Source organism: Pongo pygmaeus, chromosome 3 (assembly GCF_028885625.2).
Source record: "Pongo pygmaeus isolate AG05252 chromosome 3, NHGRI_mPonPyg2-v2.0_pri, whole genome shotgun sequence".
Classification (NCBI taxonomy): domain Eukaryota; kingdom Metazoa; phylum Chordata; class Mammalia; order Primates; family Hominidae; genus Pongo; species Pongo pygmaeus.
In genome coordinates this window covers 176,612,540-176,639,830 of record NC_072376.2, presented here as the reverse complement: position 1 = coordinate 176,639,830, position 27,291 = coordinate 176,612,540, and the positions used below count along the sequence as shown (strand labels likewise).

Sequence of the window (27,291 nt, the reverse complement as noted above, 5' to 3'; positions counted from 1 at the left end):
CTTGCACGGATATGAGGTTTTGAAAAAACTCAATTAACATTAAAATCCTCTCAGTTCAAGATTGATTAATTCAAAATAGAGTCTAAATTGAAACATCTGTTTATTCCTTAATCACATTATTAATATTTACCCTTTGTTATGCTTGGAATGATATATAAATATGGTTTGATAAAAAACAAAGTACAAGGTAAAGAATGAATTTTTAATTAACTCTAACAAACTCCTACGAGGAAAATTACATGATGACTGGCCAGTAGGAGGAGAGGAAGGGATGGTGTTTGTAAATAAAATATTTCTTTCTCTAAAATGTTTAAACTGCTCTAGAGCATCAGGGTCATACTTCAAGTATTGTGCTCTCTTGCAAATGAAATTATAGGCTCTTACTCCGTAGACTGGAAGAGAAGCTAGGAAGTATCTATTTAATTCTCTTACCAATAATTGCATTTGACAGCAAGTGGCAGAGACCTGGGAAATAATGGCTTAATCAGGAAGACAACAGGATGTCCAAAGGCAAGCTGTTGCTGATTGGGCTGAGAAAACTCCAGTTCTCAAGACTTTTCCTCAAGATTGCAAGACGAACACTCTCCCACTTAATTATGAATTCCAGGTAGCAAAGAGCAGAAAATGAAAGAAAGGATCAAAGGACAATACCTACATTAGAAAGGCAAAAACTTAATGCCCTACTAGATATTGGCTCACATCTCATTGCTGGAAAATAATCAATGTCCACCTGTGCCAAGAAAGGTTGGAAAGGCAGCTTTAAGATGGGCACAATGCCAACCCTAATGAATTAGTTTAACAAAAGAAGTGAAGAATGGTTATTCTCTTCTCCACCTCTGTCACAGCCTCTGTCAAAATCTGCTCCTCATGAAGACGAGGCAGTAAGGCCCAGAGAGAGTACATGATTTTAACCAGGTCTCAAAGCTGGTGGCAGAGACAGGACTTTATGTACCACAACGTACACCATCTTGTTTCTGAGTTGTGCATTGAAATCTACATGTGTGATGGTCAGGTGGGGGAGGAATGGAGTCTTCTGAAGTTCTGAAGATTTTGCTTTAGTGAGGGCATAATAATGTAAAGAATCCTAGATTATTAAAAGCTTGGCATGTCAGTTCACTTCTAATAAAATCACTGTAATTTTTTAATGGAAAGAATGCAAAGAAAAATAAAAACACAATTCCTAACATAATAATGAAGTGATACTGTAGCTACAAAGACATTAAAATATATTTTGAGAGGCTATTTCTTCAAAGTAAATATGGGAGATATTACCTTATAGAGACCATAACTTCAATAAAACTTGCGGCCTTCTTCCTCTCCCAGACTGAGGGAGCAGCCCTCAGCTTTCTCAGGAGTGTGATTAAAGGACAGCAGTCCTCACAGTAGTTACAACCCTTACGGTAGCAGCAAGTAAAGGTTGCTCTAAAAGAGGCTTCAGCAGATTTTCTAGTATTGCCCAAGTGATAAAATTCGGTTTTCTAGAATAGCTGTGAATAGAAAATGTTGACTTTCTCTTGCAGATATCATTCAGCCATTCAAATACTTCTTAAATTTATACATTCAAGAATGTAAAACTATGTCCAGTTGTGTGATAATCCAAGAAGATATTGTTACCTATTACTACATATAATGTAGTACCACAAGGAAGTGATAGGCAGAATCCTGAAAAGAAAGTTTTTAATTGTTCAATATTAAAGCTATCTCATTCTTGGTACAGATAAGGAAACTATAGACTTGCAAAACAGAAATGACTTGATTTAATTCATTTGGAGAATAGAAAATTATTTTTGTTTGCAATTTAATATACATTTAAGTTAGGCCGGGCACAGTGGCTCATGCTTATAATCCCAGCACTTTGGGAGGACAAGATGGGTGGATCACTTGAGCCCAGGAGTTTGAGACTAGCCTAGGCAACATGGTGAGACCCCCATATCTACAAATACATACAAAAATTAGCCAGGCATGGTGGTACATACCCATAGTCCCAGCTACTCTGGGGGCTGAGGCAGAGGTTCTCTTGAGCCTGGGAGGCAGAGGTTGCAGTGACCCGAGATTGTGCCACTGCACTCCAGCCTGGGCGACAGAGTGAGACCCTGTCTCAAAAAATATATATATATATACACACACACACACACATACATACATATGTATTTAAGTTATATGTAACTCTCTAGGTTATAATTTCCTATCTCTCTAAACATGAAGACTTATTTGAATATTACAGTGTTATCTGAAATTGCAGATATTTACTGTTTTTCTTCCATTCATGATCTATGTCTGGGAAATAAAAGGGGAGCAAAATTTCCTAGTTTGCAAATTCAGTTTTGTGTCCTTCGTTTCTGATTGCAGTGGGAGAAACTACAGATGACCACAAGTGAAAGGAGGAAAATATTCTGCTCTGTCACATTCCACGTAATCGCGATCACCTGTGTGGTTTGGTCTTTGTATGTACTGATAGACCGGACAGCGGAGGAAATCAAGCAAGGCAATGACAATGGTAAGAGCACATCTTTCTTCTTACCCTCTTGGATCCTAAAGATAATACTCAGAGGTGGATAGGGAAGTCATTTCCCCGGGTTGGGCCTTCATCATGTATGATACACTAGAAAAGCTAGTATTTGCTATTGATTCTTCCCTAATCATGTTATTGATTAATACTCTGATTAAAAAGCATTAACTATATGGAGTCCCAAGCTGAGATGTGAAATTCATCAAATCCATATAAAACTTAGTGGCAGTTACATACAAATGGCAAACACCACTTCGGGCTTTTCAGTAGCTGAATAAGGATCAAGTTCTGCCTGATGTGAAAAGGCAAATGGCTGTAAAAATGAAGGGTTTCTCATTTTATTTAATTCACTCTAGTCATCTCTCCTTTAAAGCATGAAGGAGATGGCATTCTAGTAGAGAATGTGTTATAGCTCTTTAGTTAGTATTATATAGTTTGATAAAGTGGGTTAGCCCCATGGTTTGACATTTTAGCCATGCGAAGTTTGATTGTGAAGGATGGTGTCAAGTCTGCAAAGAAAAATGTTTCTAAATCAGTAAGGCATATTCTCACATTAAAATAGGTAAGTCACTTAAAACAGAAACAAAAAGAGAAAGCACAATGTCTATAAAATATTATTTTCATGTGTGAAAGGACCCAGTTCTGTTTCTCATTGGGCCCTATAAGTTTTCATACCTTATCCAGCCTAAATCGTTGGCGGTAAAACAGTGAGAAACATCCCCACACTCCCACACTCCCGCAGGAAAAAGTGTTTAACCACTGATGCCTCTAGAAAAGACATTGTTCAGATAGAAACATTTTGAGTTTGTAATGTTGTGAAAAATGTTTGCACATCCCTACACCCAGAGAAAAAATGGAAGAAAATGAAAGCACAAAAAAATGAGAGGAGGTAAGAAAAAAATAAATAAGGAAGAGATTAAAACACAGAAAGGTTGGTTACTTCTGTATTTCTGCGTGGGGATTCATAAGCACAGAAGGGGAGGCTCCATTCTCACACTCGCCCTCTAGGTGGCAGCAGCACACGCCAGCGTGCACCGCTCTGAGCATTTCAAAAAGCCGAAAGGGGCTGCGGGGATAAAGGGAAGGCCAGGACCCACGATAGGAATTGTGGATGGGGTTTATGTGTGTCAGAGAGGGGATGGTGACAGCGTTTCAGGTGCCACTGTCCTTTTCTGGAAGAAAATGAAAGCACTACCGTGTCGAGTCTAAATGCTAGAAAAACAGGTAGGATGGGGTTTTGTGGGTTGTTTTTATGTGTTTATTTATTCCATATTAACTCATTTACATCCCATTAATATCAAACTACATTGTTTGCAACCACATTATGTACTGTTTCAGAGAGTCTTGATTTTAAAATGTCACATTACATCCTTATTAAATAAGTTCCGTGAGGGTAGAACTTTTTCTTTTTTAAATCCAATGTCCTCTCTTGATATAGTTACTGGCCCAAGTAACAAACAGTGTGCTGTAAATACTGCAGTCACATATGGATGGAAAAACAAAGAGGCATCCCCACCTCGCTTCACCCAATGTCTTACCCTAGAACTCTAGTGTTTTCCTAGCAATCAAGGGCAGACATGATACCCTTAGATTAGATGACACATTTAGAGCTCAGCATTTGAGAACCACAAATTTCCTCCAGGTAATGTAGTCTCTCCCCTCTTCCAGTGGTCACCCTCACTTGGTCTCTTTGTAGTAAACTGCAGAGCTCTTCTCCTCCAGCTACATGAGAAGGAAAGAAAATTAAGAGCCCTCCTCGTAGATGTAAGAAGAGGAAGCAATCTCACGTCATGTATACATAGACCCTCATAGACACCCATAAGAAAACCCCTCTCTTACATTTATTTTATCCAACCACATTTCTAAGACATGTGACTGAATAGCAACCATTTACCCTACAATGAACATGATGGTCTCAACTTCAGCCACAAAAATATCTCCAAAAACCAAGAAACTCATGGCTCCATGCTTTCTTCCATTTTTCTCTGTCTCCTTGCTCATTCTGTAGGCCCCCTGGATTTTATTTTATCTTCAGCTGCCATGTCAATGCTGATAACTTCCCAAATTCATTTCCTACTCCTACTGTACTCCAACCCATACATCCACCTATCTTCTGAATGATTCTGTTTGAAAGTCTCAGCATGTCACAATGCATAATCCCCTACCACTTCTCACTCTAACACCCGTGGGAATGGCACCACTAACACCCAGTAGCCAAGCCCAGATACCCAGCTTTCACTCTGATTTCCTTCCTCTTCTACCTTAAATCAATCACCAAATCCTACTCACTCTGTCTCGCATGCCTCTGGAATCTGTCCATTTCTTTCCTTCCCTATGGCTACCATCCATGTGGAAACTATCATATTTTTAACTTGAAAACTGCAGAAGCTTCTTGACTAGACTTTCTCCAGTTTTGCCAGCTTCAACCCAACCCATGCTCAATAATATAATCCCAGCAGATTTACAAAAACACAAATCTAATCACATCCTATTCCCACTTAACCATTAAAAGGTAACCCAAATTCCTCAGTGGGACTATGCTGCCCCAGTGACCTAGCTGAAGCCAGCTAGGCCGAACATTCATTCAGCTCCTCAAATCTATGTCCAGGCCCTTGCTCAGCTTTTCTCTCACTGTAAAACATTTCCTTCCAGCTTCTCTTGTCCACCACCACTACACACATTCTTAAACACTCATGTATTCTCACACACCTTCCTCATCCCAACTCAGTCTCTGCAGTTTACCTTAAACATCACTTCCTGTGGGAAACTCACTTCAGCTCCCTGAAGTAGGATCATTATTCCTACCACAGTGGTTCTCAAAGTATGGTCCTGAGACCAGCAACATCAGTATCACCAGGGCATTTGCTAGAAATGCATATTTTTACCTCCTGCCTCCCTAGACCTATGAAACCCTGATGGTGGAGGCCAGCAGTTTGTACTGAAGAAGCCTACAGGTGATTCTGATACCGGCTAAGGATGGAGAGTCACTGCCCTACCACGTAGTCCCATAGCATCCTGCATTTACCCTCCCCAGAGCTTCTCCACATTTACTGCATGGTGGATTACCTGTGGTATGTTCCTGATGCTGCAAAGCTGGGCTTTATCCCCAGAGGTTTATACTTAGTCACCCCTTAGATGATTCTATCATGTAGCTAGGGAAGCTCTGCCTGTGAGACTTACCGCATGCCATTGCAATTGCTTATTTAATTGTCTGTCTTCCTTCACCTGCTCAGAGCAGGTAGGGGCCTTCTCTGTCCTGCTCACCACTACATCTCGCCAGTGCTGAACACTGGTCTGGGACCAGGCAAGTAGCCCGGTCAACACTGTACAAGGAATGATGAAGTGTGAATGCCTGGTACCTAAGCTTTTCCACCTCTTATTTTTCTTTTAGAATTGTTTTCAAAATATTGTTTTCTTTCTCAGCTGTGGGTGGGTGCAGAATTCCAGACAGTAACCTCCAGTGGACTCTTAATGACAATCAAGGGTCCATTTCTTAAAGGAAACTGAAAATGACATGATTTTTATATTTGGCATTTAGAGCCAAAGCAAAACAGAAAGCAAGGTATTTACCAAGAAGCAGTGTCCGTGGTAATTCCTGTAGAGCCGCTTGCCAGCAGGGCAGCTCTAGAACTTGGGTAATTTCAAATGGAAACCATAGTGACTTTCACAAAGGGAATCATTTGTATTTATGTTCAAATTATATTTAAACCTGCTTTCCAATGTGCACACTGAAGAGGAGTGTGGGCATCTGTATAAATTGTTATTTCTTTAATCTTCCTGTGGCATTGGGACTGTGAGTGCTGATCCTGAATTTACTTGTAAAGTTGTTGGGGAAAAATTGCATAACTTAAAAGAAGTCAACGTATTTTAAATCTATCTTGAAAAACCTTTAAAATATTTTAAAAGAAACAAGTTGTCCTTTTTCAGCCAGAATTGAGATGGAATATAAAACAGCAAAATCTTCTGAACTGTAATGATGATCCTGGAAAGAAAAAAAATTCCTCATATGTCTGTAAATGGTTGTTCTTTTAGATTAAATAGTCATGATGCCAGAGAGCCCTCACCTCTCTTTCCCCTGTGATGACAGGAAAAAAAAATAGCAAATATATGGTACTTGGAGATTTAACACCCTAAATAAGCCTATTGCTAAGTTTAATTTGAGCAAGTTGTTACTCTTGCCTTATCTTTACATAGTCTAGAAGAATGCTTCAGTATATTATCTGTGTATAAACAACAAAAATACAAACTAAAAACAACTACAGCCATTTACAATATTAAAGAGACTGTAGGTGTATATAATAAAGTTGCCCCAGAAGTATTTCAATGTATACATAAGGGACTAGCATAACAAATTGACTTTGTTTTCATGGCTGACTCACTCCCAAGCCTCCAAGCTCCTCCAGGGTGGAGGCCTTGCCTCATTATTCAGAAAATACTTGGTGTTAGTAGAGGCTCAAAAAATGTTTGCTGGCTGTGGCTGACTCCAGCAGATGAGAACAACCCAAAAAGAATACACACTGGCTTGAGCTAGTTGTCAGAAGGCCAAGGTTCTAGCTCTCCCTTGGTCACTGACTAGTTATTTTTTTTTTTCCTTTGAGACAGGATTTCACTCCTCTCGCCCAGGCTGGAGTGCAGTAGTGCGATCTTGGCTCACTGCAACATCCTCCCCTCAGTCCCCCTCCCTAGGCTCAAGTGATTCTCCTGCCTTAGCCTCCCAAGTTGCTGGGACTACAGGTGGGCATCACTGTGCCCAGCTAATTTTTTGTATTTTTTTGTAGAGACAAGGTTTCATCATGTTGCCCAGGCTGGTCCTGAACACCTGGGCTCAAGTGATCTGCTCACCTCAGCCTCCCAAAGTGCTGGGATTACAAGCGTGAGCCACCGTGCCCAACCTAGTTATCTTCAATACAATGATTAATCACTCTGAAGCTCAGTTTTTTCATTTGTAAAACTACCAAGGTTGGAGTGAGTAGCTGCTAAAAGTTATTTCTATGATTTATTATTCAGACAACATGAACTTTACCTTGCATCAAATAGATTGAAACATGTCTATTAAATAATGTACATATATGACACATAGTTACTCATGGTGAATATTACCATTAAAACAAGTTAAGAAAAAGGTTATAAATATGTGAAACATTTTTGTTGTTGTTGTTTAATAATCTACCCAACTGGAGAGAAGCAACCAGGATAAAAGTAAAGAAGAAAACCAGCTCCCCTCTGAAACCCCAAGGCCCCAACAGCCACTCACACCCACCCTTCCTTATACACACACTTCATAGTTGTGCATACCCTAAGCACCCAGCCAAAATATTCCAACTTACAATGAGATGCTTTCCGTAAATACACACAGCCACTGTCACTGTTAAGTGAAACAGGTTCTCTTCTGCTGCTTGGTGATTTAAAAAAGCTTTTAGACATACTCTAGGTGTCTCCAGTTGCATGATCTCCTATATAATATTTGCAGAATACTCTGAGAAATCAAATTTCAAAGCTGGAAGAGACCTTAGAGATCACCGTTTATAGATGAGGAAATAAGCAATTTGCCTGATCTCCAGCTGTATTATAAATGCCCACCTGGGAGCTTCTGCTTTACCCAATTTGACTTAAAGAGAAAATAGAAAAGTGAGATGTTAACAGGTATGCCCCTGTGCCTTCAGGGGAGAGGAACAGGGACCCCATTCTATTACCAAAGGAAATATATTTTCAGAGAAACAGTATTTCTGGAAAGTAAATGAGTCTAAAAGGATCTGGTAGATGAACTCCAGCTGATAAGCCATTGTCACTGTGGTCTGAAAGGTTGGCAGAAATATTTCCTAACAAATACAATATACATAATTGCTACTTAAGCATTTAAGGATGTTTTAGTTTATTTTTTGATGGGATTTCTGAGCATTTCTCCTGACGAAGGGAATTCTAACTGCAAGAGATGCCCAGAAACACACTATGACTAAACACCAGTGGCCTGGCTGACAACTAACTAGACTTCCTCCTTCTGTGATTCTGGAGAGAAGCTTACCTTGAGTCAAGCTGGGACACCCTAAACTTATAACACAGTGAAGTTAGAAAGATCTTACTGGTAGACACCTGTGCAAGCTCCACTCTTAACCTACAGCTGAATCAGCCAAAGGTGTGTAGCGTTCAAATCACACAGATAATAACAATAATGAAAACTTATATTTACACTTCCTATGTGTCAGGCACTGTTAATTTGTTTAATCCACACTAACAACCATATGAAATTGGTAGATACTATTACCTCCAATTTTAAGTAATGCATCAGTTGGCTTTAGCTTTATAAAAACCATCCCAGGCTGGGTGTGTTGGTTTAAGCCTGTAATCCCAGCACTTTGAGAGGCCAATGTGGGCAGATCACTTAAGGTCAGGAGTTCAAGACAAGCCTGGCCAACATGGTGAAACTCTGTCTCTACTAAAAATACAAAACTTAGCTGGGCATGGTGGTGCATGCCTGTAGTCCCAGCTACTCAGGAGGCTGAGGCCAGGAAATCTCTTAAACCCAGGAGGCAAAGGTTGCAGTGAGCTGAGATCGCACCAATGCACTGCAGTTTGGGCGACAGAAGCAAGACTCTGTCTCAAAATAAATAAATAAATAAATAAAAGCATCAGGAGAGAGTGAAACCACCATCTGCAAACACATTTAAAGTTTCCGATTGAGTTGTGTTTCCTATTGTCCTATTGGCCAAAGCAGGTCATGTGACCAAGACCAGTGTCAATAGGTCATGGGATACCCCAGGACAGGATTACCGGGAGGCATGAGCCAATCAGGGGCTATTATTGAAACAAGCTATCAAGGATAAAGAAACTGAAACCAAAGAAAATAACAGAACAGGCCTAATACCTCAAGGAAATGAAATAGCTATCTGAGTTTAGGTGGATAAAGATGTAAAGACTGAAGTAGATTCTTAGGAATAGGGTTCTTTGGAATAAAATCCGTAACCCTCAAAAACAAGTGGAGATTTTGCACAGGAAAACCACTCTTGAGAAGTCATTAACCTTAATAAGAGAAATCCTCTTAGGGCATGGGCTGTAAAGAAATTAACCAGAAGTCTGCATCATTTGGGGATTTGGCTATTCCTTAGCCAGGAAAAAGAGATGAAAAATTCAGTCCGTTGCAGAGATCCTGTTTATGACTAATGCTTAATTGTCAGGTTCCTGGTGGGGAACCTGAGCTCTTGGATAACCCAATCCGTGTCTCCTGACCCAACTCCAATAGAGTACAGGATTAGCAAGATGTGGGGGATTTTTGTGTGTGTGTGAAAAAAAAAATTTATAAATTTTACTTTTTTATTTTTGCCTTTTCATTCAAGTTTTTTAAATACCGTTACTTTTAACCTGGACATCCCAGTTTCCTTCTCTGCCTTGCTAAAAATAATCTTGTCCAGAGTCAGACTCTCAAGAGTCTAGAATGAGCTGTGAAGTCCATCTGCTTTTCTTTGTCTAAAGTGTTTTCACTCGCTCTTTAAATATAAATTTCCCTACAAACTATGGACTGAAATTTCTGGTTCTGGTGGCACTAGACTTTAAGGCTGCAGCATTTTGATTCCTTTAAGTCTAATTTGTGAACTTTTCAATATCACATTCAAGGGCAAGACTACAAACTATCTTAAGCCTTTCCTGGAAAACCTATTCGCATGTTGATTGTTTTGGAATGGCCTGGAGGATGCTGCAGCCTGCAAGTACCAGATCACACATATGCGACTGTAAAAAGGAGGCCTGGAAGAATTTACTTTAATAATCATATAAATCAACAAAAATATTGAGACTGTTTGAGAACTTATTGCTCTTCCTTGTGGGATCAGCATAATACGGAATGTGAATGAATCAATTAAAGTTAATATGAGAGACTAGAGTAGCTTTCTATTTCCTCAGAAAATGGTGGTAGAGAGAATGCCTGCTCTTTTCATTGCTATCCAAGAATTTCCAAGAAATGTTTCCCCTTAATGCTTGAGAGGTAAAGATGGGCAGAGAGTTTATTACTAAACCTACAGAAACTCCGGCAGAAGGATTCCAGACACAAAGACAGAAGTAGAGATGGATTCTTGGGCCTCAGAGAAATGAGCAGATGCTTGAATTGCCTGAGTTAGATTTTCCAAATTCCTCTGCGAAATCGGCAAATAGAAACAACTTTGTGCTCCCGGCATTTTGAAGTGCAGGATACAGCTTTATATATGACTGAGGACAAAGATACCTTGAATTGTACATAGGATCCCCAGGGAAAAGATTTAGTGCCTTCCTTTCTCTATCATTGTCCTTTTTTGTGGTGTACATTCTTTTGTCTTTGCTAACGACAGCATAGAAACTGACTAGTCTAACAGAATGTAAGAAGACAATTGGCTGTGTCTCAATAAAAGGAGGCAAGTACGTCTTCCTGATGAAAACATTCTTGAAAAATCCATTTAGCCCCATCTTAGCATCTCCTCTCAAGATGTCCTTAAAGTGAGTTGTCCAAGATACAATCCTTATAACCACTCAACAGTAATTTATTTTATAGAAAACAAAAATCGTGTCCACTTACTTGAAGGCAAGAGAAAGAGCAGGCTGTTAAAGATGGTCATTTGGACAGTGAGTTTGTATTCAGATGGCTTTTGTATGTGGGGGTTGGGGTGCTCTGCACTCTAAACTTAATGGAGGGGTTTTGTGGGAGATTTGACTTCCCAGGAACATATTAAAGGATGGTGTGGGCAGGGGAAACTGATTCAGAGATACCTTGTGAAGGAGTGGAGGGATCAGGCTGAGTCTCCCAAAAAGGGCAGAGAAAATGGCAACTGTTTCCCCCTGGCCCAGATTCCCAGGTATATTATAGGCTTTGGTCACTGTTTCTGGAAAGAGAGGTGAAACATGAGTGGACTTTTCTTTAGATTGTCTATCATCTAAAGTATAGCTTTACTGACAGTGAAGAGGGGTTGTAAAAGCTTTCATTTATCCTTGAAATACCTACTGAGCAAGGAACTATGGAAAACAAAGTCCAGCCCAGACAAATTCTGTGCTCGTCAAGATTATAGCATGACACAGTAAGAATGCTTATGTTAGAAAGTGAGCTCATACTGCACACAGAGAAATAACATGGAAGTGGAACAGTGGGAAAACTTATTTCCAGCTGGAAATGACCTCTAAGATGGGTTTTGTGGGACAAGTAGACACATAGAAGTAGGGAAGCAAAACACAGAAAGAAAAAAGATTGGAGACAAAGGCTCACAAATGGAAAACCTCCAGGCATGTATGAGGAACAGCTGCTAGTTTGGTTAAGCAGAGGAGAAAGCTGGATGTAGTCCATGAGAATTTCCCTAAAAATGGGAAATAAAGCACATTTCATCTCCAGTCTGTCTGTGGTTAAAGCTTTCTAAACACATTGAAACTACTGCTTAATATAATAGTTTACAGCAAAAATCCTTTTGAATTTGGAGAAGTGCAAGATGTCTCGCTCATATTCCAAATCCTTTCTGCGAATTTCCCAATAAACAGACATAAGTTACTGTCTTCCACAGCAGGGATTCTCAACCTCGGCACTATGGACATTATGAACTGAGTAATTCTTTGTTGGAAGGTGCTGTCCTGTGCATTGTAGTATGTCTAGCAGCATCCCTGGCCTCTAATAAAAGTCAGTAGCACCCCACTCCAGGTACAACAATCAACAATGTCTCTAGACATTGCTAAATGTCCCCCAGAGAACAAAACTGCCCCCAGTGGTGAACCTATGGTCTACACTGAGTCAGTGTTTCAGATGGTTGTTCTCCTTGCATAGATGAAGACAGCTAAGTAGGAACTTAAGAAAAAAAAAAAAAAAAAAGCCCTTCTATATTCCAAATGCATGGACTCTCTGCATAGAGAATAATTTAGCTCTTTTTATTTCTAACTACCATTTGATGCCACTGTGTTACTTAGCATACAGGAAAAATGGACATGGGAGTCCAGCCATGTATAAATGTGTGCTGCCACTTATCTGGGACTTTTAGAATCATCACATACTCCTGATTTTCTTCAGAACTCCTTAAATCACTTAGGAAGACTTTGCCTTGGAGTATTTTTAAATAAAAATAGCAAGTTAACTGCTTTTTCCATGCAATACACAATTCAAATTTCAACACTATCAAAGATTACTAGGTCAAGATCATTGGGTAATAATCTCACCTTTGGCATGAAATAGCAAAAGGGAGAGAAGAAGGGAGAACTGAAATAGATGGGCTTTAAAGGCCTTTGAACTCTGAATTTTTAGTTCAGTTATTTTGCTGGAACACCAGAAAAATCAAGAATAAAACAAACAATTTTTATTGTATCAGCCTGATAAAAACTTTTATAAGAAAAATGATTCTTTTATATACCCCCCTCAATTTTTTTTCCAAAAATGAATAATATATGTAGGAATACCTAGAATATGTTAAAAGTGTGGAATGTATGTTTCATTGTGAACGACACTGTGAAATCTTTAGATGAGGAACTAGTGCTGTCAAAGTAGAACAACATTTTTTAAAAGTTGCACTAATGGTCAAAAATTATTACTACTTTAAAGTATTATATTTGTCTATAAGTTACTTGGGAAATTTATAAATAAGTATAAAGCAATTCATCTCATAATTTTATGTAATTATTTCTGTATTTTTTATCCTAAAATGAAAATGTTTCTGGAGAGTATTGGAATACATGATGTAGTACCACTATTAGCGCTAGATAACAACAGTGCTATTATCGAACACGTGTTGGTTGCAAATGCATCTGTATAAATAAATCAAATCCAGGTAGCATTCTTTTATTTTGAAAATTCCTATCCTTAAGATCAAAGAAGTCTATAGGAGAAAGGGACCATGGAAACATTTGTATATGACTAACAGACACTGATTAATGATAAATTCCTGGTATAGTCCATTTTTGTACTCTAAAGTTTCTAAAATCAAAGGTCTCTTTTCTTGACGATTTGTTTTCTAACATCTTTTAGCATCTTAAGTAAATATATTGATAATTGAATCTGTTCCTTCAAAGAGTTTAACTCCATGATACACTAATTTTTTTAAATAGTGACTTGGGTAGGGAGAGACATGAAACCATCAGTCTTTCTCCTAGTTTTATTACGTTCAGAGTTACTCTATTTTACTCTAAACAAGAGCATTTAATTAGTTAACATTAATAGGGTTTCTCCCGGACTACGATGTAGGGAATTTGCAATATTGTGAAAAAGCATCTTCTTCCTCTGGGCCAGATGGCAAAAAGATTTTTTCTCATGCCAACTCCAGAAGTTGACCTAGATTGTGGTGTTAGGAACCATGAAGCTATCATAGGGATTAGCAGGAAATAGTGTTGGTAGTAATTAGGGCACGAATGCTGTGTTTGCCAACCTCACGACAGATTGCACCTTTTTCTCCCTGGAGTGGGTTCTGAAAGATTAGTAGAAGTTTATTGTAAAGAGCGCGGCACTCTAGACAGAGGAATAGCGTGTGCTAAAGCTTGAACCTATATTAGGATGTGCAATGTTTGGAAAACAGCTACCCAGATAGGACTTTGGATAAAGTTTACTAAGAAAGGCACTGGATGAGAGAAATCAGGCAGCTGAGGATGACGATAAAATAAATAGAGGTATAGGTCATGAGCATTTATTGTGCAGGACTGCAGCAAATTTTAGGCACAATAAACTCCCTTGGGCATAGCTAAAAAGAAATGGAGTGTTTTTGTGCAATAGTTTCCATAAATATATCATGCATACATTACCAATTTCCAAATACGTAAATGCTCACAAACCCATCTCTTACTCGAAGAAATTCTATAAACTGACCTAGACACAGAGATGAATTCATGCAACTAATCTCAAGTAAGGAGCTAATATATATAAATATATATATAAATCTATTATATATAAAAGACTATTTTTAGAGCAGATTTAGGTTAACAGAAAAATTACAAAGAAGGTAAAGAGAGAGTTCCCACATACCACCCTGCAGATACACAAGGCTTCTCCTGTTATTAACATCTTGCCTCAACGTGGTACATTTGTTACCACTGAGGAGCCAATATTCTTACATTATTAAAGTCCATAGTTATATTGGGGTTCACTCTTTCTGTTGTACAGTTCTATGAGTTTTGACAAACGTGTAATGTCCTGTGTCCACCGTTACAGAATCATACAGAATGGTGTTGCCGCCTTAAAAAGTCCTTGTGTTCCACCTATTCATCCCTTCCTTTCGCCCCCTAAACTGTTGGCAAACACTGATCCTACTATCTCCAGTTTTGCCTTTTCTAGAATGTCATATAGTTGGAATCACGCAGTATGTAGCTTTTTCAGACTGACCTCTTTCATTTGGCAATATGCATTTAAGGTTCCTTCGTGTCCTTTTGTAGCTTGATAGCTCATTTCTTTTTAATCACTAAATAATATTCCATTACATGGATGTATCACAGTTTATTCATTCACAGATTGAAAGACAACTTGGTATTTCCAGCTTTGAACAAATATGAATAAAGCTGCTACAAACATTTGTGTGCAGGTTTTTGTGTGGACATAAGTTTTTGTTCATTTGAATAAGTATAATGTTGTATCATTTGAAAAGCTTGTGGTTACCATTGTAAAAAACTGCCAGACTGTCTTCCAAAGTGTCTGTACCATTTTGCATATCTATCAGCAATGAATGAGAATTCCTGCTTGTCGCTCCACATCCTTTCCAACGTTCAGTGTTTTCAATGTTTTTTTAAAACTTTAGCCATTCTAATAGGTATATAATGATATCTTGTTTTAATGTGCAATTCTCTAAGCACATATATTAATAATCTTACCATCTGTTTATCTTCATCGATGACGTATCTATTCAAATCTTTTGCTCATTTTGTAATTAGGTTATTTTCTTATCATTGAATGTTAACAGTTCTTTGTATATTTTGGATACAAATCCCTTTTTCAGAATATGTTTTGCAAATATTTTTTCCTGTGGCTTGTCTTTTCATTCTCTTAACAGTGACTTCCTCAGAGCAAAAGGTTTTAGTTTTAATAAAGTCCAATTGATCAATTTTTCTTTTCACAGATCATACTTTGGTCACCTAAATTTTCTTATCTTTTAGAAGCTGTATAGTTTCACAGTTTACATTTAGTTCTATAATCCATTTTGAGTTAATTTTTGTGAAAAATGTAAGGTCTGTTTACAGACTCATTTATTTGCATGCAGATATTGTTATACCAGCACCCATTTGTTAAAAAGACTATCCCTTCTCCTCTGACTTGCCTTTGCTCCTTTGTTAAAGATCAGTTTCCTATATTTGTGTCAGTCTCTTTCTGGGCTATCCTGTTTCACTGCTTTATTTCTTTACGCTTCCATTGATACCACACTGTCTTCATCACCGCGGTGGTAGTAATCAAGGATAGTGTCAGTTTTCAAAAACTTGATTCTTCCACTTCAATATTGTGTTGGCTATTCCGGTCTTTTGCGCTCCATATACACTTTAGAATCAGTTTGTCAATATCCATAAAATAACTTGCCGGAATTTTGAATGGGATAGTATTGAATCTGTAGATCAAATTGGGAAGAATAGATATCTTACTAATATTAAGTCTCCCTATCCATAAATGTGGAACATCTTATTTCATTCAGATATTCTTTTATTTCCTTCATCATAGCTTTATAGTTTTTCTCACATAAATCTTGTACATATTTTGTTAGGTTTACACCTAAGGTTTTTGTTGTTGTCATTGTTTTTGTTGTTTTGTTGGCACAAATGTAAATGGGCTTATGTTTTTAATAATTTCAAATTCTGATTGTTCATTGCTATATATAGGAAAGCAATTGACTTTTTGTAAAACTTTGTATCCGGCAACATTGTCATAATCACCTATTTAAAAAAACAAAACTTAATCAATTCTTTGAGATTTTTATACATAGATAATCATATCATTTGTGAACAAAGATAGTTTTTTATTTATTCTTTCCCAATCGTCTTTTATTATTCTTGTTTTATTGCATTAGCTAAGACTTCCAGTGTGATGCTGAATAGGCATGGTAAGAAGGAACATCCTTGTCTTGTTCCTGATCTTAGGGGGAAAGCATCTAGTTTCTTACCATTATGTCAGCTATAGGTTTTCTATGTTCTTTATCCCATTAAGGAAATTCCCTTCCGTTCCTAGTTTTTATCATGAGTGAGTGTCGTATTTTGTCAAATGTGTTTTCTGCACTTCCTATTGATATAGTCACATTTTTCTTTAGCTAACTGATGTGATTACATTGATTTCTGAAAGTTGAACCAACTTTGTATACCTAGAATAAATCTCTATTGGCTGTAGTGTGTAATTGTTTTTATACATTGTTGAATGCAATTTGCTAATATTTTGTTGAGAATTATTGTATCTGTTCATGAGATATACTGGCCTATAACTTTTCTTCATAGTAGTTGTCTTTGCCGAATTTAGTATTGGGTAATGCTGGTCTCACCCGATTAGTTAGGAAGTATTATCTCTTCTATTTTCTGGAAAAGACTGTAGAACATTGATGTCATTTCTTCTTTAAATGTTTGGTAGAATCCACTAGTAAAACTAAACTATTTGAGCTTGGTGCTTTCTGCTCTGAAAGGTTACTGTTGATTTAATTTCTTTAACAGATCTAGGGATATTTAATTATCTGCCTATTAATTACACCTGCCACTGTAATGATCTCTTATTTCTCCTGTGTGAGCTTTGGCCAATGATATTTTGAAGTATTATTTATTTCCATTAGGATTAAGTAAATATTCAAGATGATGACTACTATGAATTATTCAAGTCATAAAGAAGTCCTTGCATATTAGGAGTTAGAAAAAATTTACCTTTGCTACCAGTAAAGGTTCTAATAAATTTGATTGCATATATTTAATCTACTCAAAAACTAAGTTCAGATTTGATTGCTGAAAGAGGCATAGAAATTTATTTTAAATTGACAATGCCAAACAGAGCAACAAATTAATGAAACATCAACAACAAACAGTGAGAGGCTTTTCAAGTTTTCTTACAAACCCTTTTAAGATCAGAGAACATTTTTTCCCCAAAAAATTTCAAAGGAAGAGTCAGAGCCAAAGCATTTTGAAAAGAAAAAGAGTTTACTTGCAAAGGCTCAAGGGAGTCAGACTTCAGAAAAACTGGATAAGCAAGTGAAAAATATAACAGGTATTTAAAGAAAAATATAAAGAAGATTACCATGATTACTAAGTTTGCATTAATTTGTTCATGGAGAAAAAACAAAATCTTTTATCACATGATGATCACATCCAGAAAGATCTTGCAACATGAGCTAAATAAAAGTCAAGAATAAAATGGTGTTTGCTGGGGATCTGGGAATATAAGAAATATTCAATGTTTCATTATTTTGGGACCAGAAATTGACAGGGTAACGCTGTCTTAGGGTACAAGGTGCTTCATCATGATGGAAACAGGGCATGACTTGTGCTTTGCTTCCAGAAGCATAAAGCAAATGTCACTACTACAAAATATAGATAGATAGGATATTTCTTATAACTCTATTCACTGTTATAAGTAAATAAAAATCCAAAGTCAAATCATAGACTCTCAATTACCATGGTTTTTACACATTTCTACCATCCCTTCCTGATGCACCGTATTGAGCCATACTGAGCTATATTTTTCTACTTCACAACTTTTCACTTACTTACGGGAAGACAGCTATTGTCCCCCACACCATCCTAATGTGGGCAAGAGGACCACTTGGCCCTCATATATTTAACGCTCTTGACTCTCATATATTTAACATTCATAATTATGTATTGCCTAAATACTCACTGTTGTAGTCACTGAAATGCCTGTGAAATAATTTTAAAAACTATAATTACAAAAGAAAGCCTATTTCTAGTAATGGTGATGGAAATTAATTAAGAGAAAATATAGACATTTATAAAAGTGTGATGCTTCTCAATGACAAAATATGATTTATGAAACAAATGGCTAAAATCCTAAATCTTTTGCATGTTTGTACTCAGGAATTCTCTCTCTGGTGAGATGTGGCAGCTTTTTCCTTCCCCTCCCTCTCACTCCTCCCCATCTCCCTTCTTCCATTCCTTCCTTTTACATTTTAAAGTAAAGTAAATGAGGATGGGAAGACCTATACATACAAACCCATACATGTACCTATACCTCATCTTCTTAAAAGGATTTTAAACTCTGATTCTTCTTCCATTATGTTCACCATCCCTCCTTAAAAGTTTAGCTTTAAGGGATAAATGTCAGTGTCCAAATGTCCAAAAATCTAACATAATATCTCATAATTATGATAGGTACTTGATGCTAGGAGAACTAAGAGATTTGACAGTGATAGGTGAGAAAATGTCCCGATATACAATTTTGACAGTACATGTAGGATACTCAAAAGGAATTAAGCCAATTCAGGTTATAATTCTTTCTAGTTATGAACAATATATTCCTGTTAACATAATCTAGAAGGTAAGCATGGGCTTTTAAAGGGGCATAGAAAAAAAAAATGACCAAATCCACTGAGAACAACTTGGTGATAACATTTTCTCTTTTTCATTTCAAAGGTGTCCTTGAATGGCCATTTTGGACAAAACTGGTTGTGGTAGCCATTGGCTTCACAGGAGGTCTTGTCTTCATGTACGTACAGTGTAAAGTCTACGTTCAGTTGTGGCGCAGGCTGAAGGCCTACAACCGTGTGATCTTTGTACAAAATTGCCCAGACACTGCCAAAAAACTGGAGAAGAACTTCTCATGCAATGTAAACACAGACATCAAAGATGCTGTGGTAGTGCCTGTACCACAAACAGGTACAAATTCACTGCCATCTGCAGAGGGTGGCCCCCCTGAAGTTGTATCAGTTTGATGGAACCTGTTGGGAGTTTCTTCACTGAAGAGTATCTTTCTAGCCCTCAGCCACTACAAATGACAGAAGTGATCTTGAATTATTTACTCCCTTCAGCTCCTCCTTTCTCCTACTGACACATTTTTCCTGACTTTGTTCAAAGAGGAAAGGAGAAAAACACACCAAATGCCCAGGAGCCCATGAAGTAAGAGCGTAAAGTATGATATGGAAATGTGAAGTCTATAAGGGAAAGAAAGATTTCTAAGACAATTAAGAGCTACTGGGGCAATGAATGCTTTTAGGCAGTAATCAAAGATTAAATGGACCCATGATACTCTTCACAGTAACAGGGGAAAAGTTCAAGAATACAGACTTGAATTGCAGTGTGTATTACTTCTAGGGCCTTGTAATGTTAACTGTCTCATCTGGAAATAACTAACAAACATATTTGGTTTTAAGCCTGAAATTGTCTGCATTATCCCTAAGTCACATTGGAACTGAACTTGGAGGATGCATATTTTGATATGCTTTGACAGCTAACAGATTTTTATGGTTTAGTGGAGTCTGGTTATTTGGACAGATGCATGTTTTTTAAATAGATGCAATATACATTTGAAGACATTGCTATTTGGAATTATGTTTAAGTCATGCAAAAGATTTTCAGAAAAATGTTCGGATATAATTAGCTCTGTTAAATACCCACAGAACTCAGTTATCAGGTCTTATATTTTTATCTGGTTCCTCTAATACAGTGCTGTCCAATAGAAACACAACAGCCACAAATGCAGGCCACAGATGCAAATATTTAACTAACTTCCTAGCAGTCCCATTTTAAAAAGTAAAAATAAATGTTAAAATGAATTTTGATTTTTTTAAAAAGTTAACACTATATGTTATTTCAACATGTCATCAATATAAAAAATTGATTGATAGTTTACATCTGTTTCTTGAACCAAGTTTTCAAAATCCAGTTGGTAATTTAAAAGCACACTTCAACTTGAATTAACTATATTGGCTAGCACAGCTGTAAAATTAGAGAGAGACTAAGCTTCTGCTTTATTTAACAGTTGAATACTTCAAAACAGTTTAATTCATTCTTTTATTTCAACGTCTCACAAAAGTTGTTTGTTAGTTATGATTTTTAAAAGCATTAAATTAAGTGTCCTCATTTTAAAGTCAGATGAAGTTCACATCTCTAAAGGGTAAAAATCCAAAAGTATAGAAAGATAAAACAATCTGCCTGTAGCAAAGTTGTGAAATTGTTACTATGAAGTACTTACAATAGGGGAATAAAATTACCTATTTTTGTTATTAAATCAAATGTGTAAGGCTTATGTCATCCATATGAGGTGTCAACTTGACAGATGATGAGTAATTATGACTAAGAATCTAACCCTTACTTTTAAAAGCTGACAGGATTTCCCTTGCTCAGTTAGAAAGCAAAAATATTCAACAGATTCTGTGATAAGTAATTAATTGTTTAGGTTTGACAGTTGATTATTGTGTTCTTTGCATATTCATGTAAAACTGATGTGTGAAAGACATTGCAGTGAGCTAGATTAATGATGATTACAGATACAGTAGCCTGTCAAAGAAAGACGTCCTACATTAAAAAAGGTGACTTATTTTTGTTAGCTGTCATTATTTATTAACGTGAAAAGGCAATGATGGCCATAAGAACCAAAGCATGAGTATCACATTGCACAAATCTGGGTATCACATGGATGCACTTTGTAATTATTATCAGTGTGCTTGTTCTTCACAGATCATAGGAAAAAGGAAAAAACAAAACAAAAACAAACCTTTAAATGAGGAGAAAGATGGTATGAATATTAGTAGTGGCTGACACTGAGTCCAAATAGTCTTGATTCCTAGAAATAAACAAAAGGTAAACAATGTTAATTTTGTGTGTGTGTATGGCGTGTGTGTATTCATGTATATATGCGGGGAAAATGTTAAGGTATTCAGTCAGGAAACAAAAGGTTTAAAACTCATCTTTCTTAAAACTTGTAAGCACAGGGAAAACAAAGTTGAGGTAACTAAACTGAACCAAAAATTCTGTATAAATAAGGACATGAAAGTAATGTTTTAAAAAACATGTGGACCTTAAACAAACTGTATATTAAATTCCTCTTAAATGCCCATTTTAAATATTTAAGATAAATACATTTATGAATAACAAATCTGTGGGTGATTTAACCATGGCACCATATCCAAGGGATTAACCTTAATGCAATTTTCCTGTTAATTGTCCTAAGCTTTTTACTAATCCATTTTCCCTGTGGGTTAGTAATGGCAACATGCTGCTTACAGATATTCCCGGGGAAAAACATCTAGACACCAGCAAACAAAGAAATGTTGATTTCTCTTTTGTTTGCTCTGAAAGTAAAATAATTATTTACTTTAATTAACATGGAAAATATTGTTTTTGTTTAAATTGTGTACGAACCTAAACAAGATAGATAGGTTGCAGGGCTGATTTCACAGTGGAGGATGATGACTGGCTAAAATAAAGCCTCATTTATTAAGGGCTACACTTAACACTAAGAAAACATTTCTAGAATAAAAAGCAAAGGTAAGCATTATTGTATTAATAGTAAAAGAGGACATGGGATTTTAAAACTATACCTAAATTCTTGCAATTAACTTTTATGGGCTTGGACATTGTTGAAATGAGAAAATAATATAGCTTCCTGGCAGGTTAAAAGTCAACACTTGATTTTGCTATTCTTCTGACTTTTTGAAACCCTGAAGTTCTGAATTTCAAGCTTTTAAGAAGCTTTTCAGCAATGGTTGTTTATGGTTCAAACATCTGCAATAACTACCTGCATTTAAAATCTAATGTTGATTATTTTCTTTTTACATTCTGTGTGGCAATGGAACATTTGCCCTTTCAAACAATAAAACGATTTAGCTTTGTGGCAGTGCTTTTTTGTAGACTGACTGACTATACCCTTCAAAAAGAAAAACTGCTCTACAGAATGCAAATTTTGAGGCATGTTTACCTGCTCATGGAAGAAATAAAATGGAATTGAAAAAAAAGGACTAAAATTGAAGAATGAAATTACAGTTGTGTTAAAAACCTTGGCTCTTTATAATCATGAATCTTCAGTATTATCAATACCACAAACCAGACATTGATGCTGTTAATTTTTTTAAAGAACTATCACTCTTATTGTACAGGAGTAAAGACTAAATTGTAAAAGAAAGAAATTCCGATTTTTTAAAAAGTAAAGCCCAAAAGGCAATTAAGCTTAAGTACAAAAACAAAATAAAAATGAACAAAATCTAAACTAAAGTGATCCCAACAACCTGAGATACAGCAACGTGTAACCTGAAGGAAGATGATAGGTGTAGACTGAAGGAGTCTTTCAAAACACCCCAGCATTAAATCTCACTCTGCGCTGCTTCTACACGTGATTATAGTCCCAGAGAGACGACCTCATAGTTCTATTTTATCTTGTTTTACAAAAGGTCCTTGGGTACTCTTTAAAACATCTATTCTTTGGCAGGAAAATTAGTTCATTAGAGCAATGACACCATTAAGGGACATTATAAGGGTCCTGGGGCTGAGGTGGGAAGATTCTTCTATCTGCCCCATATAGTTTATCCTTCCTTGCCTTGAAAATGAATATTTTAGAACAGAGTACAGCTCTTAAAAGTTATTAGTATCATTATTATTATAGTTGTTATATAATACTTTAATTAAGAAAGATGAAAACCTTTTTTCTTTCCTAAGTCAGCCCAATGGTGCTATTTTACATATCAACACAGTTGAAAGGAAGTACTGTTATTTTGGGCTGCAGTGTTTCCTCCACATCTAAAGAAAGCCCATTCTGAAATTGGATACTGCATTAAAACAAAGAAGGAAAAATTATTTTAACTGTGTGCAGTTTTTGAAATTAGGCATTTGTACTATTTTGGTTTTACATAATTCTCTTGCATTAACAATTTACTGTTTTGTGAATCATGTGTACTAAAGCAAATTAAGAAAAAGAAAATAATTATCTGTGAAAGACTTTGTATATTAAACAAGTGACGCAAACCTTGGTTGTGGTTTCCACACTTTTTGCCTAACAGACTGATATTTGTATTTGCAATGTCCAAACACACATACATTTTTAAGATTTTACAAGGGTCTGAACATATAATTATTTTAAAGCAAACCTACGCTGACTAACTCATGACATGGTGCAAATAAATAAATACACAAACAGAGGGAAACCAATGAAAATAAACTATGTGAACTTTCAAACCTGCTTTAAAAAAAGAGTTTAAGAGAAATCACAATGTAATCTAAAGAGGGATTGTCTCAAGAATAAGTCTTGGATATAGAAAAATAAGAAGATAACAGCATTTTTCTATTCAAAGATAATAGTGGATTCAGATAATTGCATGGATAATAAACATTAAAAGCAAGATATTAGAATCTAAGAGGTTTGGTGATAGCAAAAAACAAAGCCGTTTCCAAATGTCCAACTTCTAAGGACCTACAGGGCTTTCTACCAGTCTGCTAATTATATGAGCCAACTCTTCTGCCCAAAATGGAAATCTGAACTTAACACCCTCCCTCACCACCAGAAATTATAGCAAACATTCCTAGATCATTAATCACTGTCATTATGTGTCCAGTGATCCTAAACTGGGTGCTGTGATAGAGATTACCAAGAGTAGCAACGGTGTGGGGGTAGAGATGCTTTAGATAGAGAGGACACTTTCAAGCTCAGACCTAAAGGAAGAGAGAACAATCAGTTATTGTTGGCCTTGCAAAAGCTCAGGGTAACAGCAACGCAGGAAGAGGGAATGCTAAGTACCAAAATCCCGAATGGGAAATGTCAAGCAAGGCTGATGGATTCGGCCAGTAGAGAAACAGTCCCTTGTAAGATTCTTTATTACAGTCATCCCCCTAGTATGTGTGGAGGACTGGTCCCAGGACCTCCTTCGGATACCAGAATTCATGGATGCTCAAATCCCTGATATAAAAATGGTGTAGTATTTCCATATAACCTACGTAATTGTATACTTAAAATCATTTCTGGATTACTTATAATACCTAATACCATGGAAATAGTTGTTACAATGTATTGTTTAAAGAATAATGACAAGAAACAATTCTGCATGTTCAGTACATACTTTTTTTTTCAGACTATTTTTCATCTGTGCTTGGTTGGATCCAACGATGCAGAACCCTTAGATAGGGAGGGTCAACTGTACTTACAGAGACAGTAAGATGCAAAGGTGCAGCCTTCCCATATGTCTTGTCCTACAGAAAGACACAAACAGAAAAGGGCCAGATGAGCTGATAGTGCTACATAAGGGGAAGGACCCTCTGTTGCTGAGATGCTGAGTCCATGTTGCAGCTAAGTATTATATTAGATTGGTGCAAAAGTAATTGCGGTTTTTGCCATTAAAAGTACTTTAAAAAAAAAAAAATGACAACAACTGCAATTACTTTTGCACCAATCTTGAGTCATTAGTTTTATAGGCTGCAGCTCTATGCTACAGTGACTCAAGGTGGAGTCTCAGAGTTCATCAGAACCCAGATGATGACAAATTGTCTCACTATCTCCTTCCCAGAAGATCAGGAGGCAAATGATATCCTCCATATCCCCATGTTCTGGGAAGATTACAGGACAGTCTTCCAAGGCTCAGCCAGGTCATCCGCAGCAAAACCCTGCCCAACTGTGGATCAAGTGGACACACACAAGGCCATCACGGTGCTGGCAACAGGAGCAAGAACAGTTAAGAAGGCCAGTTAAGAAGCTACTGCACATAGGACAGGAAAGACATGGCGACTTTGGTAAGGATGAAAAGTGAGACTGCCTGACACGGGCCAATTTGATTTTCATTTTGGAAGTGGAATCAGAAATACTCGCTAATTAAATTATATTGTGGGAAGGCATAGAAGAGAGAAAGTGAAAAATCAAGGATGATTTTACAGGCAGATTTCTGGCTTGAGAAATTGTGTGAAAAACTTAGCAAAATCAGGTTTCTGAGAAAATAAGAAGTGAGAAACAGAACATAAGTAGTATTTTCCTTTGAAAGGAAAAAAATAGATATATCCATTAAATCAAAAGAAAGTGGTAATTTGTATTTTCTCCAAGATGTATAAAAAGCCAAGGGCTGAACATTGAGAAGGCTAGTATTCAAGTCAAGCTAGAAAAAAATATAAAAAAGTAGTAAAATAATTATCTCAAAGTTAGAAAATGAACTTAGTAGGGGAACATAATAAGATCACTAAGCAGTACTGAGAATCCACTTGAGATTTGCAAACATCAGTATCAAAATGGTCTGTTTGATATTCTTCAGCGATGTTGAACTGCCTAAGAACAGGCATGAAGGAAACATAGCTGTTACTTGGTTTGGGTTCTGAAAGAGAAATAACTAGAGTCAGAGGCAAAGGAATTCAGGGTATATGCAAGGAAGCAACTATGAACTTGAAGCTAAGCTCAACAAGATAAATGATGCATAATGAGAGTGAGGTCAAAGTGCAGAACTTCAGCAATGAAGAGGGGTGGTGACAGTGAATGGAGAGTGGAATACTCAAAATCAGGTCTACAGAGTGCAGGTGCTGATAAGGATCCAGGTGTGACCACTAAGAGGCTTCTGATGGGACAGAGAAAAAGACTGGAAAACTTAAAACTCATACTGTTGTTATATTTGCTAGACACTACTTGTTATCCACAAGGAATCACTAAAATGATTGCTGCAGGGGAGAAGAAAACTAGGCCACGAGCTAAAGTATTCTATGAATGGGCAGAAGGTTCTTCTGGGAGGTAAGATAGTAAGGAAAGAAGGCAAGAATAGAACTTCAAAAGACCTAAGGGAGAAATTATTCTGAAGTGGCAGTAGAGCAAAAAGGACACCTACCCAATCTCCTGCCCCTGAAGCACATGGAAAGTAAGAATAGAAAAAAGCTTCTATTTGAGGTAAGCAAGGTCCTGAAGGGACACCTCTGTCAGTAATTACCGCAAGGAAGCAACTAGGACATTAGAGGAAAAGACCACAGATGTGAGTCAGCTGCTCTGAACTTGGAAATGTATCATTAACTTATGTCCATGGAAGTTCAGCTCATTGGTTTAGACAAGGGGTCAGCCAATTATGAGAAGCAAGTCAATCCCCTGGCCTATTTTGTATGGCCATTAACTAAGAATGGTTTTTATATTATTATTTTACTTATTTATTTTTTGAGACAGGGTCGCACTCTGTCACCCAGGTTGGAGTGCAGTGGCACAATCTCAGCTCACTGCAACCTCTGACTCCCGGGTTCAAGTAATTCTCCTGCCTCAGCCTCCCCAGTAGCTGGGATTACAGGCATGTGCCACCACACCCGGCAAATTTTTGTATTTTTAGTAGAGATGGGGTTTCACCATGTTGGCTAGGCTGGTCTCGAACTCCTGACCTCAAGTGATCCACCTGCCTCAGCCTCCCAAAGTGCTGGGATTAGAGGCATGAGCCATGGCACCCAGCCAGTTTTAATATTTCCAAAGGGCAGCAAACAACACACATATGCACACGAATATGCAACAGAAACTACATTTGGCCTATAATGCCTAATATATTAATATTTACTTTCTGGCCTTTTATAAAGAAAAAGTTTGCCAGTCCCTAGTTTACAAAAGTAAGTTACCTTTACTTTGTTCAATGGCCATGAACTATAGACATTTTCTTACAAAAATATGCCACTGACTTAAAAGTGGTCTACATGAAGGGAGCACAAGTTATCACCCCAGAAAGAACATGTTCAACAGGCAAGGAGTAAGAACATCTTAAGCATCACTCTAAAGACAAGTTATCTCTGAGGCTGCTTTGATCCAACTAGCAGTGACATGATTATTATGGTCCTAAATGTTATATGCATTCATTCAACAAATACTTACATATTCTAGTTTCCCAGCAGCGTAGCTTGTTAGTTGTAATCTTTGCTTTGACAACACAGGGGAAACTAGAAACAAATGTTTAAGAAGGAGGACAATCTGTCACTTTTCACAA

General features: G+C 37.0%; 1 protein-coding gene across 6 annotated transcripts in view; it reads left to right on the top strand.

The window, feature by feature from the left end:
• The window catches only part of MARCHF1 (membrane associated ring-CH-type finger 1), an 844,416-nt gene extending 824,588 nt beyond the window's left edge, over positions 1-19,828 (top strand). For all 6 annotated transcript variants that reach the window (XM_063664256.1, XM_054485048.2, XM_063664258.1 and 3 more), the window contains 2 exons: positions 2,350-2,497; positions 19,022-19,828. In XM_063664256.1, coding sequence (XP_063520326.1) covers positions 2,350-2,497; positions 19,022-19,320 — 447 coding nt within the window. In that variant the 3' untranslated portion in view covers positions 19,321-19,828. The remainder of the gene's footprint in view (positions 1-2,349; positions 2,498-19,021) is intronic.
• Positions 19,829-27,291: the final 7,463 nt, after the last annotated feature.